General features: G+C 55.0%; 1 protein-coding gene across 1 annotated transcript; it reads right to left on the bottom strand.

The window, feature by feature from the left end:
* Positions 1-697: 697 nt before the first annotated feature.
* On the bottom strand, positions 698-8499 carry SLC48A1 (solute carrier family 48 member 1). The gene is made up of 3 exons (XM_049625353.1): positions 8124-8499; positions 2559-2726; positions 698-1941 (listed from the first exon to the last, which is right to left on the bottom strand). Exons 1-3 carry the CDS (start codon positions 8257-8259, stop codon positions 1805-1807), a joined length of 441 nt encoding a protein of 146 aa, XP_049481310.1. The 5' UTR covers positions 8260-8499; the 3' UTR covers positions 698-1804.
* Positions 8500-16775: the final 8276 nt, after the last annotated feature.

Raw genomic sequence — 16775 nt, 5'->3', positions numbered from 1 at the left:
CTAACACATCTGCAGAGAGGGGCGAATCAGACCTACCTGGGTTCAAGTCCCAGCTGGGGGCTCAGGTAAGTCATGTCACCTCCTGGGGCCTCTGGTTATCAGTTAAAGGCTCCGGAAATAGACGCTGTTTATGGTCCCTTCCTGCTCGAATGTACCATCCCTTCTTAACCGAGCTTGGAAGAGACCATGTGTGAGGCAACAGGCTGGGACAAGCTCATCCAGTCACCAGAGGGAAAGGTGCCAGGCTGCCGACGCCCATCGTTCTATAGTTCTGAGCCAGCCAGGTTCCTCCAGGCAGCAGGAGTAGCAGCCGCATCACCTCAGACCTGGCCCCGAGCCCTCAGCCTGGGAGAATATGAAGGGAAGCAGGTTCACCCCCTTCCTGTCTGTCCTGGCCTCTGGGGGGACAAGGCACTACCTCCCACTGGTGGCGCTGAAGCCGTGCCTCTGGGCATCCTCGCCCCTGCTGGGATGGGCTGAGAGCCAAGCCGCTGGGCTCCCCCATGCCAAGAGGGGCCAGAGGGAGAGGGCCTCCAGCCCCTGAGACACAGATCTCCCCTCTACCCTCCAGGGCACAACTTGAGCTAAGGAGACCGTTTAACTAGAGACCCTCCACCACCACCCTTCCTGCCTACCGCTCCCACGGCACCTCCCCCACTCCCCGCAAGATTCCCACCCCACAAGGAACCACCAGAGGCTATCTGATACAAATGGCTGCTGTATTTCTGCTAAAGTGACAGTGACACAGATAAGGCAAAGAGCTGAAGGGCAGGACACATCAGGTGGGGAAAGGGTAGACCGTGCAACATGGCAGCCTAACATAAAAAAGATCTATGTAACAGTAGCTCCTTCCCTCCCGAGTTAGGTGAGCCCTTGTGCCAGTGTATAGGCAGAAAAGCAGATGTTGTCCTTCAGAAAGGAGATTAAAAAAGACAAAAGCTCTAGGTGAAGGGCAGTGGGCGGGGGCAGGGTCGGTGGGGTGTCTCGTGGCTAGGGATAATGCATGTGAGAAGGGATGGAAATGTAGGGCTGGAGGTGCCCGGGCATGGAGCTGAGGGGTTCCTTCCAGCCCGCACCATGCTGCCCCCTTCCCCAAAGCCCTTCTGGGGGCAGGGCACCTTTCCCAGACACTTAGTCTGGCCTCATTAAGGGAATCCTGCTTGGGGAGGGCGGTATGTGTAAAAGAGAGGGCTTGGGTATGGCGAAGATGACTGGTTCTAGCACACTCATGGGAGACCGGCTCTGGGGCGATGAGGGACACTAAACTCTCAGGTCCCCAGGCCTTGGGAAAAGAGAGTCAAGTATTGTCATCCCTGGGATTGAGGAGTTAAGCTACCTGACTCTCAAGGACAACAGGATGGGGTGTTGGGGCTGGGGCCTGAGAGACCTCTACTAGAGGTCCCTTACTTGGCCTGACCTCCCAGGTTCCCAGCCTGGCCTTAGGGAGAGTGCCCCCAGGCATAGGTCGCGGCTCACTGCCCTACCCCTTGACTCATTGCCCTGGCCCTCCTTTCGAAGATTCCTCACTGAGCGCTAAGAAAATAGATCCATTTGAAAAGGTCTAAAGCTGCCCTCCAGCCAGGCTGAGGAGGAGCAACTTGGCAGGAAGGACCCCTTTCCGCTGCACCCGGATCTCCCCCACAACGGGAGCAGGACAGCTTCCGGGGAGACCGCAGTCCTCTTGCTGTGTATCTTCTGCCACAGATCTAGGGTTTCCAGGGGGGTGTGGCAGGTCTGTCTGGTGTCTCAGAGGCTGAGTCCAGGTCCTGAGGACCTCCGGGGTCCAGAAACCTCACCCCTCGGGTCAGAAGTCGCTGAGGATGCTGATGTCGGCAAAGTCAGCCCGGTAGCGGTGGGCATAAAGGCTGAGCAGGAAGGCCCACTTGAAGGAGATGAAGCTCCAGACGCAGGAGAGGTAGTAGCTGTTGGGGTCTGTGAGGCCTGCAGGGGACAGGAACCCAACCGCGACTTGAGAGGGCCTTGCCCTGGACCCCAGCCACCATGCCGCCAGCCCGGGGCCACCCCTCCCCACAAACTCCAGTACAGATGGAGTGTGATACCTGTTTTAAAGTATTCAGGGTTTGCAGGCAGGAGGCAGTGGGGATGAGGGAAGGTCAGGACTGGCCAAACACAGGTCTGTGTCCTGTACTGGGCCTTCCTGCATTTACCCTGCGCCGCTTCCAACCTGCTTGAGCATTAGACTCCTTAGGGGCAGGAAGGGCCTTTGCCTGCTTGCTGGTCGCAGCCACCAGGGGGCGCTCCCATCCCAGAGCTGGGCGGAAGGACTGACCCGTTCTGCTAATAACACCCGTCACTGCGGACCTCCAGCGCGCACACCCCCGCTCAACGCTTCGCACGCAGTTCACTGAACCCTGCCACCCCTAGGGGTGGGTACTCATTCCCCTCCTTAATTAACACTGAGAAAACCCAGGCACCGGGAGGTTAAGTGATCTGCCCGAGTCCCTTGGACACAAGCTTTGGAACCAGGACCAGAATCCCGGGTCTGCTCCTAAGCCCCCACCCTCCCTCCCAGTGGCCCTCCCATGACCCGCCCTCACTCTGGTGTTGGGTGACAGCCAGCACCAGGAAGGTGCAGAGGGTGGCGATGGAGACTGCCGAGAAGAGGACGCCCACGAAGAAGAAGCCACGCAGCCCTTTGAGCCAGGTCCTCCAGTAATCCTGCATGTACATCACGTGCGTCACCAGCACCCACAGCGCCAGTACACCTGCGGGGGACAGACTCGTCAGCCCAGAGAGCGAGCCACACCATTCCCCGCCCCGCCCCCCCCCCAGGCCTTCAGCCCGGGGACCCCGGGGACCCCAGGGCCCTTTCTGTCCCAGAGGCCAGAGCTATTTACATAATACTACTAAGATAATGTTGGCCTTTCACTGCCTCATGACTGCGGAGTGGAGTGTTCTGGAGGCTCCAAGGCCCCTGGCCAGGACTTGAATGCAAAAGCAGATTAAGAGAATCTAGGTGCCTTCTGTTAAGCCAGATGTTGAAGTGATGTGCAAAAATAGGGAACCATGCCATTCTTCTCCCTAATTTTTTTGTTTTGAAAAACATGAATATTTCTTACACAAAAATGTTATTTGTGGTGACGCAAGGTTATTTTTAATATTGCTTCAAAGTGCTTGAAAATGTTCTGGGTCTTAATTTCTAGTATGGTGCGTATGGATAGACAGAACCCACGTACACAAAATGTCCTCGGGGCTTCCCTACTTTTCAAGGGTGTGAAGAGGTCCTGACATCAGCAGGTTTGGGAATCAATGCAGTCCAGCCTGTTTTCTGAGGACCTGTGACTCCCTACCCTGAGGGCCACTGAGGGGGTAAGTGGCCCTCTCACCCTGATGCTCCTGCTCTACCTGGCCCTCAGAGGCCAAAACCCAGATACCTCGAGGCCTGTGGCTGACCTCTTGGCCCTTTTGCAACTCCCTGGACTGGTCTTGCAGAGTGAGGAAGCCCGGCAGGGAGACCCCCCAATGCCACCCAGCACCCAAGTGGCCTTCTTGCTCTTGGCTAGACCCGACCTCACTCCCTCTAGTTTGCTGAGAGGGCAGGCCAGACACCCCAGCCTTTCCTGGGCCTGCCCTCAGGGCAAACTAAGATGCCAGCTGCCACTCAGCCACTACAATGAGTGCCCTCTGTGCCGGGCCGTGCCTGCCGGTGCAGCCCCATGAGTGGAACAAATACCAATGCCATTGGCAAGGGTCTGGAGCAGGGCCACGGGGTCCCAGCAAGGAAGGAATGAGGAACGCGGCAGAGCCAGCTGTAAGCTCTCTACCTGGGTGTGGGCTACACGGGCTGCTGGATCCTAGAAGTCAGGAGACCTTTCAAAAAGACAGTCACACACACTACATGCAGAATAGCATATGTGCATAGGAAGGGTGGGCATCTGGTTGGGGAAAGTGGTTATCTTGGGCAAGGGAGAGAAGGAAGGGAAGTTGACAGGAGATTGGGGGTGGGAGAGTGCTTCAACTGAATCAGTGGTATTTTCTTAGGCCGGGTGTTAAGTAGAAGGGAGTTCATTAAATCATCTATCCTTTTTTACATGCCCAAGATTTTTCATGTATATATATTTTTAAGTTAGGAGGGAAAAAGAGGCTGGCAGGGGGGAGCATCATCACAGAACTATGCTCTGGTTATCAGCTCAGAAGCTGTCAGAATTCAGGCAGCCTGGCAAGGGACAGCAAACCACGAGACTGGAAGCCAGGAAGCCTGGGGCCTGGCACCGCTGTGCTGCTCATGACCTCTCAGAGCCTTGTGTTTCCACATCTAGAAATGGGTGAATCCAGAGGTCCTGCAAGCGCGGAAACTCAGCGACCCCAGGCTTCCAGCCTAGAGAGGGCTCAGCCCTGCCAGCCCCGCCCCCAGCCTCCCCTCCCACCCTGTCTGACCTGCACTCTCCCAGCTCCGCTCCTCCCCACCCCAACCTTCTGCAGGGGTCTGGGGCCTGGACCGTGGGCGCCTCCAGCCCTGAGATCAGGGCAAGCGGGAACAAGCGTCTATCCATCCCCGCCTAGACAGCAAGCTGGAGCAGGCCAGAGGTGGCTCATGGCTTCGGCTTACATCTTAAGCGATCTGGAGCAGGGCATCTGGCCACCCTTCCCAGAAGCATCTCCCAGACCTCTCACAGGCATCCTAAGTTCATCTGGGGATGCCATTGGGTTCTAAAGGGCCCTAGGAAGAAGGCATATTGTCACTGAGCGCATCCAAGGAACAGTCTAATGGGCTTCTGCATGGGGCCGCTCTGCTTACCCTCTTCCTCAGTCCTCCATGGAGGGGCCTGAGTAGAGAAGCTCTAAGATCTGTTAGCACTCAAGGATTCTGGAGCCGGCTCAGGAGAAAAATAAGGAGGTCAGAGTTATTCCTCTGTGACTCAGCAATTTCTGGGTTAGGAAATGCTGAAATAGGGGACTGTGGAAATGCCATCTCTTAGTCCACTGGCCATGCTGCAGCAGGGCCCCCAGAACTCCCCCTCCCCCATGTACCAAAAAGTGCTAGGAAAAGGAAGATGGTCATTCTGGGTGTTCCACGTACTCGTTCTTTGTTAATAAGCAGGCACAATACCCACTTCTCACTTCCCCTGCACACAGGCCTTGACTCCAGATAAACACAAGCCACTTCTGGAAGCAGGCCCCCACCACTGCCCTTGGAACAGGGGCCTCTCCCAAGGTGGTCAGGAGCCTCCACTGGTCCCCTCCCACACCTCAGGCAGGAAGCAATTGTCCCCCAGGTCTGCTCTCTTCCCCAGGATGCTCTGGATTCCAGGAAGCCTGGTCTGTCCAATTCAGGGCAGAATGGACAGTTGCCCCTGCCTGCATGCCCACGCCAGACCTCACCCCTCACTCCTCACCCCACCTGCTTCAATGAGTGGAGCCCCTGCTCCACTTGGGGCTCACGGCTAACAGGATAAGGGCAAGGAAGGAGCAGAGGTGGTCAGTGAGAGTATCACCAGTGGCTGGGTTGGTGAGGAGCCAGGAGGAGGCCAGGGGAGCCCACAGAGAAATTCAGGCAACTGGGAGCGCAGGCCAAGGCTCCGCTCTGTTCTTGCACCCCTGCCTTCCACCCCTGCCCTAGGGGAAAGCAAGGCCCCGGGCCCCAGTGCTCCTCTCCCTCTCAGCTCATGTGGGCCATTTAGATTCCTTGAGCAACTTTTCTGTTCTTTTTATCTTTCCTCGGTCTACCAGACCTGGGACAAGAGTCTGTGTTTCCCCGGGATTCCCACAGCAAAACCATTTCCTCCGCAAATGCCTTTCCTCCAAGCCGCTTCTTCCCAGACACCCATCAAGGTGGACGAGGGTGGGTCTCCACCCATGCAGGGGAGAAGGAGCGTGCTGGGGCTGCCCTCTGGTGACTCAGCAGTTTCTGCGCTGGAAAATGCCAAGTCAGAAGTGGGGTGCTCACAAGTCAGTAAATCTGCTGATGCTTCACCCCCAAAAGAGGAAGGAGGCTGGCTGCAGTCTGTCAGAACCCACTCAGGGTGGAGAGGGCAGGGGAGGGGGGCCATGACCTGACGACCCCTCCCCCCACCCGCTGCACCACCACCCGGCAGCCTGGCTCTTCTGTTGCCACCTCCTGCTCATCTGGAAGGCCAGACTGTCGGGGAGGCGCCGGCACCCTGCTCCAGCTGCTGGCTGGCCTAGCACCTCTCCCGGCAGGCCACACCACAGCCGGCCTGCCTCAGAGGCCAAGGGAAGCCTTCCCAGAGGGAGAGAGGGCAGAATTTGGGTCAGAGGGAAACCCCACACTCCCTGGAGCCCAAGCCACAGGACCTTTTCCACAGCCTTCCAAGAGGCAGCTGTGAAATGAACACTGCAGAGACAGAGAGAAAGAGAGTGCTACACTAGCATTTCCAACCTGGAGGGGGGCCTCCAAGATCACCTCTTTCAGTGATACCTCCTCCCACAGGGGGAAGCTGAGGCCCAGGAGGCATCAATGCGCCCAAGGTCGCATGGCTAGGCGGGGCTCGGCCCCCCGGGCCAGACTCTAACACACTAGCTCTGACCCCCTTCCTCCTCAGCCCCAAGCAGCCCCTTCATCTCAGGTCTCAGTGCAGCCACAGGGCCTGGCCTGAAGACACCCCTTCCCAACGGGAAAGAAAGCAGCAGGGCCAACAGGAACAACACAAAACTTCACGAAGAGAACCTTCGGGAACAAAGTAGCGGGGGGACAGGGGGCGCAGAGGGGGAGCCAGGGGTCTGTAGATAACTGAGCAATGATGGGCTGGCTGCCTCCAGGGAGGACAGAAACCCACAGGTGGGGGGGGGGCATCTAGGTAGGCATGAGAGCATCCCAGCCAGGGTACCCTGTGCCCTGCCTTGGTGCCCCCCAAAGGGCTCCGTTTGGCATTGCTTAGGATGTGGTTATGTATGCTCCTCTTTTAAGGCAGAAATCCCACCTCCCCTTCCTTCTCTACCAGGGATGGCACTCAGTAAGCTTGGTGGCAATGAGGAAATACAGTTACTTTCAGTACATTTAGGACTCTTTGGGGCAGAGGATTTTAAGAACGGAATCAGGTCACCACATGTAAAAGTAATATCCTTATGTGCATTCTTTCACAAAGTTCTTTTCCCACACATATTATTTCATGTAGCTGTGTAACCCTGGGCCAGCTATTTATTTAAGCTTCAGTTTAAGCCTTATCTGTAAAATGGGCACAATAATAATGCCTACATAGGATTAATGTAAAGATTAAATAAGATGATAGAAACAGGTTGCTCTACACAGTGCCTGACACACAGAAAGTATTAGAAAGCAATGCTGGCAAGTAGAAATAACATGTTTTGTCTTCACGCCAATTGTACGACACAGAGAGGTTAGTTGCGTGCCCAAAGGTGCACAGGGAAGACAGCGCATTGGTGAGGACCCTGCCTCCACCAGCACCCTGATGTTCTCACTCTAGCGCTCGCCTCCCCTCTCCTCTTTAAAGCACAGAAAAGGCAGCCAGCGCGGGGTTCAGCAGACCTTGCCAGAGGAGCCACAGCCAAGGGGCGGCAAAGACACGCCGACGTGCTGGGAAGAAAATGTCCAGTTTCCATCAGATCCCTAGCGCGGTCCCCCACCCCCACCCCCCGGGTCTCCGCTGAGGGCTCTATTTGGGGGTGGGGTCCGCACTGGCTGGAGGAGAGGGGCTTCCCCAGGAACCCCCAGACCTCCTTTCCACTTACTCCTCCTCTGCCTCACCCGGCCGCCTGGCAAGGGGCGCTTGAGGAGCGGAGATCCCCCGGCACAGGCGTGTGTGTGTGGCTGGGGGGCCGCCTGGAGGGTGGCGGGGGAAGCCGGCGCTCGGGGAGGACGCTGTCACCCGGCAGCCCCGCCGGCGGCGCGGCAGGTTCGTGCAAACGGCGGAGGCGGGCCGAGGCGGGCCGGGGCGGGCCGGGGCGGGCTCGGGCGGGCATCGGCTCCCGCCGGCGCCCGAGCCCGCGCGGGGCCTGCGCTGCCCACAGACGGTTTTGGGTAAACAGCTCCCCGCCCCCGCCCCGGTCCCCGGGGCAGCGCGGCCCGCCGGGAGCCTCTGGGAGCAGCTGACAGCGCCTCCCGCAGCCGCGCGCCCGCAGCCGGGACCCGGAGCCCCCCTTCCCCCCCGCCGCCGCCGCCGCCGCCGCGCGCCCCGGGGTACCTGCGAGCCCCCCCATGGCCGCGGTCCCCGGCTGTCTGTACACCACGGTCCAGACGAGGAAGATGGAGAAGCCGGCCGCGGAGCTGAGGCCGGAGTAGGCGGCGCGGAGGCCGAGCTGCAGGCGGGACGGGGCCATGGGGACCGCGGACGCCAGGCGGGGAGGGCGAGTACCGCGACAGTCACAGGTGCAGGGCCGGGGCCGGGGCGGCGAGCCGCGCGAGCCGGGAGCCGGGAGCCGGGAGCCGCCGGCCGCCCCGCGCTCCGCCCCCGGCCCGCCCCCCGCGCCGCCGGCACAGCGCCCTCCCCGGCCGGAGGCCGCCCGCGCCCGGAACCTCACCGCGCGGGGCCGGAGCTCCGCCAAGCGAGGCCGTTGGGCCTCCGGGCTGGTTTGGGGGGCGCCTGGTAACGAGGCGGGTGCCGGGGCCCGTCCGCGGACTCGATATTTGGGCCTGGGCGGGGCCCGGAAACACGTGTACACAAGCCGGCTGCGGTGACTGCTTTAACATGTTTATCTCAGTATAAAAGTCTCGTTTAAAATTCCCTGTCAATTTCTCTTTAAAAATTAAGATATAAAAATTGGGAAATAGGAACGTGCACAGTGGATAGGATTCCTTCCACCCTGCCCCGAGCTACCAGATTCCCTCCCCCGGACTTTTTTACGCGCACCTCAGAGGATACTTCACCGTGAAGTATGAGAACGCCAGCGCTGTGACCGTCACCTTGTAACCTCAAACACCTCGCTCACCCTGACAGCTTCCCCTTCCTTTCATCTCCACGAGCCTCATCCCCGCCCCCACCCCAAATCCCTACCAAACGTCATCTCCACTCTCAGAATCTATAGCAGGAGTATATTGAACTACCACCGTGACCCCAACTTCCTACTGGGAGCTGGGAGGGAACATCAAACAGAACCCAGAGCCCTCAAACACATACGATCTAGGTGGGGAGGGCCATCACATACCTGCGCAAAAGAAGTCGCCTGTATATCTCTATTAGTTTCCTTTTGCTGCTCTAACAAATCACCACGAATGTAATGGCCTCAAGCAACAAACATTTATTATTGCATGGTTCTGTAGGTCAGGAGTCTAAAAATGGATCTCACTGGGCTAACATCAAGGAGATGGCAGGGGAGAATCTGTTTCCTTGCCTTTTCCAGCTTCTAGAACCACCCACATTCCTTGACTCAGGGTTCTCTTCCTTTATCTTCAAAGCTAACAGTCACGTTACCCTGACCTCTGCCTGTGTTGTCACGTCTTCTCTCTTGCTGACTCTGCTGCCTCCCTCTTCCCTTGTAAGGACACTTGTGATAAAGAACCTGGGTAATCCAAGCTGGTTTTTCCATCTTAGGATCCTTTAATTTAATCACACCAGCAAAATCTCTTTTGCCATGTGAAGTAACATATTCACAAATTCTGGAGACTGGGGCATGAACATGTCAGGGAGGCAATTATTCTGCCCACCACACCCTTCCAGAAGGTAAACTCCATGAGCCAGGGACCTTCTCACTTCCCCTCCCATGAACACCTCCAAGAGTGCCTGGCACATAGTAGCCCCTTAGTGAACATTGTTGAATATAGATGAATGCGGTGGATGAGGGAAGCATTAAGTAACGGTAAATGTGAGGGGCGCCTGGGTGGCTCAGCCGGTTAAGCATCGGACTCTAGATTTTGGCTCAGGTCATGATCAGGTCGTCACATAGAACCCCACATGGGGCTCCTCGCTGAGCGTGGAGCCTGCGTGGGATTCTCCTTCTCTCTCTCCCTCTGCCCCTCCCTCCCCACGCAAACGTTCAACCTCTCTCTCTCTCTCTCCAAAACAAACAACAGCAACGACTTAAAAAATAAATAATGATAAAGGTGATCATCACAAGGAGTCCAGGCAGGGCATGATTAATTGCCCAAGAAGTGATATAAACCATGGAAACCACGTTTGCCTTACTTCAGAATAGTCTGGGGAGCTTCTTAAAAAAAAAAAAAAAAAAAAGACCCTCCATCCATGGCTTGGAAGGCATATTTTTATTTTATTTTTTTAACTTTTATTTATTTTTGAGACAGAGAGAGACAGAGCATGAACGGGGGAGGGGCAGAGAGAGAGGGACACACAGAATCGGAAGCAGGCTCCAGGCTCTGAGCCGTCAGCCCAGAGCCCGACGCAGGGCTCGAACCTGCGGACCGTGAGATCGTGACCTGACCCGAAGTCGGATGCTCAACCAACTGAGCCACCCAGGCACCCCATTGGAAGGCATACTTTTTAATGAGAAGTAATTTTCATGTGGTAAGCTCAGCACCCAACCCTTCTTGGGGAGCCAGTGATGGAGTCAGAGGAGGGAGCAAGCCCCGTGGGCCAGGGTGCGCTGCCATAGGTGGCTTCAGAGCTGGCTTACAGGGATAACACTCCAGGCAGAGGGAACAGCATGTCTGCAGCCCAGAGGGGAGAAATAACATGGCAGATTCAGATTCAGGAAACTAGAAATAGTTTGCGGTCAGTGGATGGAGTGGTGGGTTTTGAAGTCAGAAAGGTTCTGAACATAAAAGGCCTTTGCGCTCTGCTCGGGAGGCTGTCCTCCTCCTCGGGGGAGGGAGGTAAGAATTCTGTGTTCTAGAAATGTGCCCAGAAACTAGCATGAGGATGAACTGCCTGTGAAAAGACTAGGAGTAGAGAGCTCATCTGGACAAGTCCTTCACCTGTCCTGTGCCTTAATGACCTCATCTGTAAAGTGGAGACAGCCGTGATATCTACTTTGAGTTTTGTGATGAGGGGCCGGTGCTTAGAAGAGTGCCTGTCACTTAGTAAATGCTCAATTAAATGTCAGCAAGTATGATTAACAGTAGCGGTATGGCTGCCAGGGCAAGAGATGAGGGGAGTCTGAAAGGTGAGAGGCAGTGAGAATGAAAAAGAAGTAACTGACTTGGGGCGCCTGGGTGGCTCAGTCGTTTAAGCATCCGACTCCTGATTTCAGCTGAGCTCATGATTTCGCGGTTCATGGGTTGGAGCCCCGTGTAGGGCCCCACACTGCTTGGGATTCTCCCTCTCTCTGCCCTTCTCCTGCGTGTGCTCTCTCTCTCAAAATAAATAAATTAAATTAAATTAAAAAGAAGGAACTGATGTCACGGCTATTGAAGCTATTTGAACTTTAAAGGTCGTATAGGAATTAATTAGCGGGGCAGACAGAAAGGAGGAGACCACAAATGTTATGAGTAGACACGGTGGGAGTATTGCAGAGCAGTGAGCAAACGTGTCATGCTGCAGTATGAGACTGTACAAGAAATGAAGGAGAAATAATGATCTAACCATAGCTGGCCCAGGTCATACAAAATGGTTAAGAGCAGGCTGAAACTTCTTGATTGTAGAGGCAATGTGGTACCGTCGGAAGATCTTACACTCAGATGGGGTCACCACTCACTGCGTGACCCTAAGCAGGTTCCCATAACTCAACTGAACTTTTTGCCAAGAACAGGCCCTATGTCTACACTGTCCAAAATATTTGCTACTACATATACGCAGCTACTGAGTATTTGATACGCGGCTAGCGTGACCGAGGAGCTGGATTTTTCATTGTTTTCCATTTTAATTTAAATAGCCACGCATGGGGGCGCCTGGGTGGCGCAGTCGGTTAAGCGTCCGACTTCAGCTCAGGTCACAATCTCACGGTCTGTGAGTTCGAGCCCCGCGTCGGGCTCTGGGCTGATGGCTCAGAGCCTGGAGCCTGCTTCTGATTCTGTGTCTCCCTCTCTCTCTGCCCCTCCCCCATTCATGCTCTGTCTCTCTCTGTCTCAAAAATAAATAAACGTTAAAAAAAAAAATTTAAATAGTCACGCATGGCTAGTGCCTACCGTGTTAGACGGCACAGGGACTTCTCAGGACCTCTGTCTGTATAATGGGAATGATGATGATACTTCATAGGCTTGTTATAACAACTGAGATATGTCGAGACACCGCAGTTAAAGTACTTGACACGGTAGCTCAACGAGTTATTGTCACCGCTCTTAAAATTGTTGTTATTGGGGCGCCTGGGTGGCTCCGTCGGTTAAGCGGCCGACTTCGGCTCGGGTCGTGATCTCTCGGTCCGTGAGTTCAAGCCCCGCATCAGGCTCTGTGCTGACAGCTCAGAGCCTGGAGCCTGTTTCGGATTCTGTGTCTCCCTCTCTCTGACCCTCCCCTGTTCATGCTCTGTCTCTCCGTGTCTCAAAAATAAAACATTTTTTAAAAAATTAAAAAAAATTGTTGTTATTGTCATCATTGAACAGACGTAGCATGACACAAGCCAGGCCTTAGGAAGGTTATTTAGACTGTGATATCCAGGTTAGATTTGACGGGAGAAGAAAATCGTAGCAGAGAAAGCATTCATGAGGCTATTTCGGTGGTCAGGTGTGGCATCATTAAGATCTTACCTGGAGAAAGGCCATGAGAATGGGAACGAATGGAAGGATTCTGTTCTGTTCTGTTCTGCAAAGTACATGAGTGTGCCCCACACCTACACGTCTTCCTACGTCAGCTTCTTTTCCAAGGTACTTTCAGAGAGCACATGCCCATCCCAACCCGAGACAGACGGCACTGCCCGCTCCCCCAACAAGACAGATAGCCACTCTCCCTGCTCACTAATGCTCACCATTAAGGGCTCTTCTTCTGGCACATTACCCATCAAATTTGAACTTGGAACACTTCCCAGTGTCCTTGCCGTTAAATTGATGCCATGGGATTGAGTTCTGAACAACGGAATCAAAGTGGAAGCAACGTGTGCCGTTTCCAGGCTGGACCCATGAATATCTTCCATGGGCCCTCAGTTCCCTATTTCTGTTCTTTGATGGTTTGAGGGACCGCATGTTGAAGATGGCAGCACCACATGATGGCAAGAGCCTGGGATCCCTGAATGAATGAATGAATGAATGAATGAATGAAACAAAACCACTCATTCTGTCCTCATGCAACTGTAATGGGAGTGAAAACTACACCTTTGTTGTGCTAAACCACGGAGATTTGCAGGTTGTTTGTTACAGCTCACCTTGCTAAGCTAGTACACTCATCTCATTTCAGGTCATGTAAACATATCCCATTTGCATAACCTGTCTGGACTATCAGTCTCTCAGGAGTCACTTTAAATTGGGTCCCACCAATACTAAGACAGACTCTAAATCCCACCTGCAGGCATCTTGCCTCCTAAGACATTTCTTCCTCACTCCCCCAAAGCAGACACATTCCAGACATATATCTCCCCCCCACTGTCCCACGTCAAGGATAACACCACCGAGCTGTATTCCAGTTGACCGAGTTTATTGGACTTGTCAGGGCTCCCTCCTCCCTCTCCCGGACAGAGGGACCTCTCCTGCCCTCTGGGGCATGTCCCTGTTTACTATGGCTCCAGCCCCAAACCCCAGCATCATTTCTGAGTCCTCTCTTTCCTTCACCCCCACATCCAATTCATTAGCAAGGACAGTCGGGTCTGCCCTGTCCTTCTTCTCCTTCTCCCGGTCACCACCCTAGTCCAGCTGCCATCATCACCACCTGCCCACTTGTAACGGCCTCCTAACCGGTCTTCCTGTGCCCATCCTTTCCCTCCAGTCCATTCTCCAGCCAGCAGCTGGTATGATCTTTTAAAACTAAGAACTGGAACGTGGTACTCCCCTGCTTAATCCTTCTGTCGGCTTCCCATCTCTCTTGGGGTAAACAGGTCAGGACCTTGTCAGCCCCCACTAATACAACTGCTCATTCCAATCCCGGCACACAGGCCTTCTTTCAGTTTCTCGCATGTGCCAAGCTTGTTCCTGCCGTGGGGTTTTTGGATATCTCTTCTCCGAGTGCCCATAAGATTGATGTCTCATCATCATTCGTCAGCTCAGACTCTACTTTCGCAGAGACACAATGCAGTCCCCCCATCTCAAGTACGATCCGCCACCTGATTTTATGTCTTTCATGGCATCTATCACTATGTGAAATTATGTGTGTTTTCCCTTTGACCCCTACTTCTGGAACCACCGGAATATAACCTCCAGGAGGGCGGGGGCTTTATCTGTTAGGGACCACCTCCTCTTGGTTTGGGCCAATCCTCTGGCCCAGGACTGTCCTGGTTTTACCACTAAAAGTTCCACATCCCAGGAAATCCCTTAGTGTAGGGTAAACAGTGATCGGCACGCTATTGCCTGCCTTCATTACTTCCGTATTCCCAGTGCCTAACGCCGGGTGCATGGGGAGGAACTCGACAAAGATTTGTGCAATGAATATAAGAACGGCCGGCTGTCCATTAAGAATTCTTCCATCCTAATGGCTACTGGGCTGGCTCAGTTGGTAGAGCATCTGACTCTTGATCCCAAGAATTCTTCGATCCTAGCTCTAGGGGGCAGTCTCCTCCAACCTTGTGTCCTGAGACCCAGAGTTACAAGGTTGAGCTAAAAATCTCCTGTGCTTGAATTTAGGTAGTGAGTTCCACAAGATTCTCCCCAGACATCGCATGGCCCCCTTGCCCACCCCCAGCTTTTGTGGAGTTCAAGGCTGAGAACCCTGAGTAAGATCCCCACCACACTCCATTCCCACCTCCTGTAGCTTTGTCTTTCTCCTGAGGCCAGACTCATCGACCAGAGTGGAAAAGACTGTTCTAGAGAGGAGGAGCAGGTGACCTACCGAATGGGGCTCACTGTCTGGCCCCATCATGAGCATCCCAGCCGTCCAGACTGCAGGAAGACATTCTGAGTTGTGGGCTCACCAGGGGTCACCTTGCAAATCTCACTGCTTGTACTCCTCCCTGGGGCTGGGGCTGACTTCTGCCCCTGGAAGTGGATGTCTTTGCTTCTTAGAGTGAGAGTGAAACTAATCAGAGTCTGACTTTTTGCGGAGACCCCACTTCCTCTGCCTGCCCACGGACAGCCTAGAAGTCCACACAGTGGGCAGGATGCTGAGTGAGAAGATGCTCAGCCCAAGCAGCAGGTGTCTGAGCTCAAGTGCTAAATTAGCATCAGAGGCTAAGCCAGAGGCAGAGGGGTGGGGAGAGGAGGAGTGTGTTTGCACCCGCAGTACTGCTTGGGAGGGCATCCTGGGGCCCAGGCCTGCTAGTTTCTCCTAGCGTGCTCTGATGACCTCCGTCTTTGGATCTGAGTCCCCAGTCACAGGTACCTGCTCCAACTCTCTTTCCCTTTCCCTGTGGGGTTGCTATTGTGTGAGGAGGGAGGGAGGGGTGAGGGAGGGAGGGCGTGCCTGAACTTCACCTCCATATAGACTTACTCCCAGAGCTGTGGGGAGTGAGGGAACAGTAGGGCTGAGGGCAGGAGAGGAGCGTGCTGACCTTTCCCCACAGGACAAAGCCTGGCACAGAGTTGTATACAGCTTGTCCTTTTGATTGGAGTTTGGTGATTGGGTTGATTGACTGAGAAAGTCACCACAGAAGCCTAATCAATACATGTGGGTCCCACTCCAGTCCAGCTGCAAGGGCACTGGGTGAAGTAAAGGGACTAGAAATAAGGCTGTCACCTGCACTTGGTCCAGGGCACGGAGCCCAAGAATAGTGGCTTCAAGAGTGGCCACATTTGAGGGTGCTTCCTGGAAGAGGGAGGGGATGGACTAGAGATGGCCTGTGGCAGGGCAGGGCCAGGAATGGAGATTGGTCAAGAGCTGGATGGAAAGGTACCAGGAAGAAGACAGATGTGGGGGGAGCCACAAGGGAGGTAAAAAGGACCCACGCAGGAGACAGGGGTTGGGGGAGGTGGGGGATTCATTTACCTGCTGAACTCAAGAAACCTCTTCTGAGGAACTTCTGTGTTCAAGGCCCTGACTACAAAGGGTATGCTGGCCTGAACAAAGTAGAGCCAGTTCCTGCCCTTTGGGAGCTCACATTCTCTTGAAGGAGGGGTCACTAATAATAACTGGGAAGTGATTGAATTTGGGCTGTGGGGAGCATCCAGTGTGTGGCCCTGCCGGCCGTGGGGGCAGCTGGTTCCCAGGGCCCTGGAAGGCACCTGCCTTCAGCTAAGGCCTGAGGAGTAGGGGCCGGGGGAGAACCGAAGGCATCAGGGAGGATCAAATCAGGATTCAGGCCTCAAGAGGTCTCTGTGGAATGAGAAGAGAAATGCCAAGGGGGGCTCTGTGCCTGCCCCTGCATCGTGTTTAAGTCGAGTACGCTGACTCTCCATTTCTCTGGAGGTAAAGCCTCTCGAGGAGGGGGCGGCGCCAAGGCCAAGGGCAGGAAGGACTTCCTGAGGCCCAGGCCTGGGGTGGGAGGTCTGAGCAGCCGGTGCTGCCTCTCTGTCCTGCAGGCCATGACGGACACCAGGGGTAGAGGGAGCAACCTGTCTCTCTCTCTCAGTCACACCTGCAGATCTCCTCTCTCCTGTTTCCCTCTCTGGACCCCATCTTTGTAGCCTCCTCTGGGCTGTTACGTGTCCTCTCTGGAGGAAAGAAATGGGCAATGCTTCTGACGTCAGATAGTTTTTGGACTTTTCAGCTTCTTCTCAGGCACCAGCCACTCCTGACTGGGATTTGGGGACAGGATTGGGGTCTGCTCTGATGCCAGGAAGGGGCTTCTCTCCATGGCCTGCGTGCCTGATTACCCACATCCCTGCCCATCCTTGGCCAGTGCTCTAGATCCAGAGAGAACTGGGCATTTCACAAGCAGCGACCAGGGCCCTCCTAGGAGCCCTCCTTTGGGCTCCTGCACCTGCTCCTGCT

The sequence above is a fragment of the Panthera uncia genome, chromosome B4 (assembly GCF_023721935.1).
Source record: "Panthera uncia isolate 11264 chromosome B4, Puncia_PCG_1.0, whole genome shotgun sequence".
Classification (NCBI taxonomy): Eukaryota; Metazoa; Chordata; class Mammalia; order Carnivora; family Felidae; genus Panthera; species Panthera uncia.
This window is presented reverse-complemented; position numbering and strand designations above follow the sequence as displayed.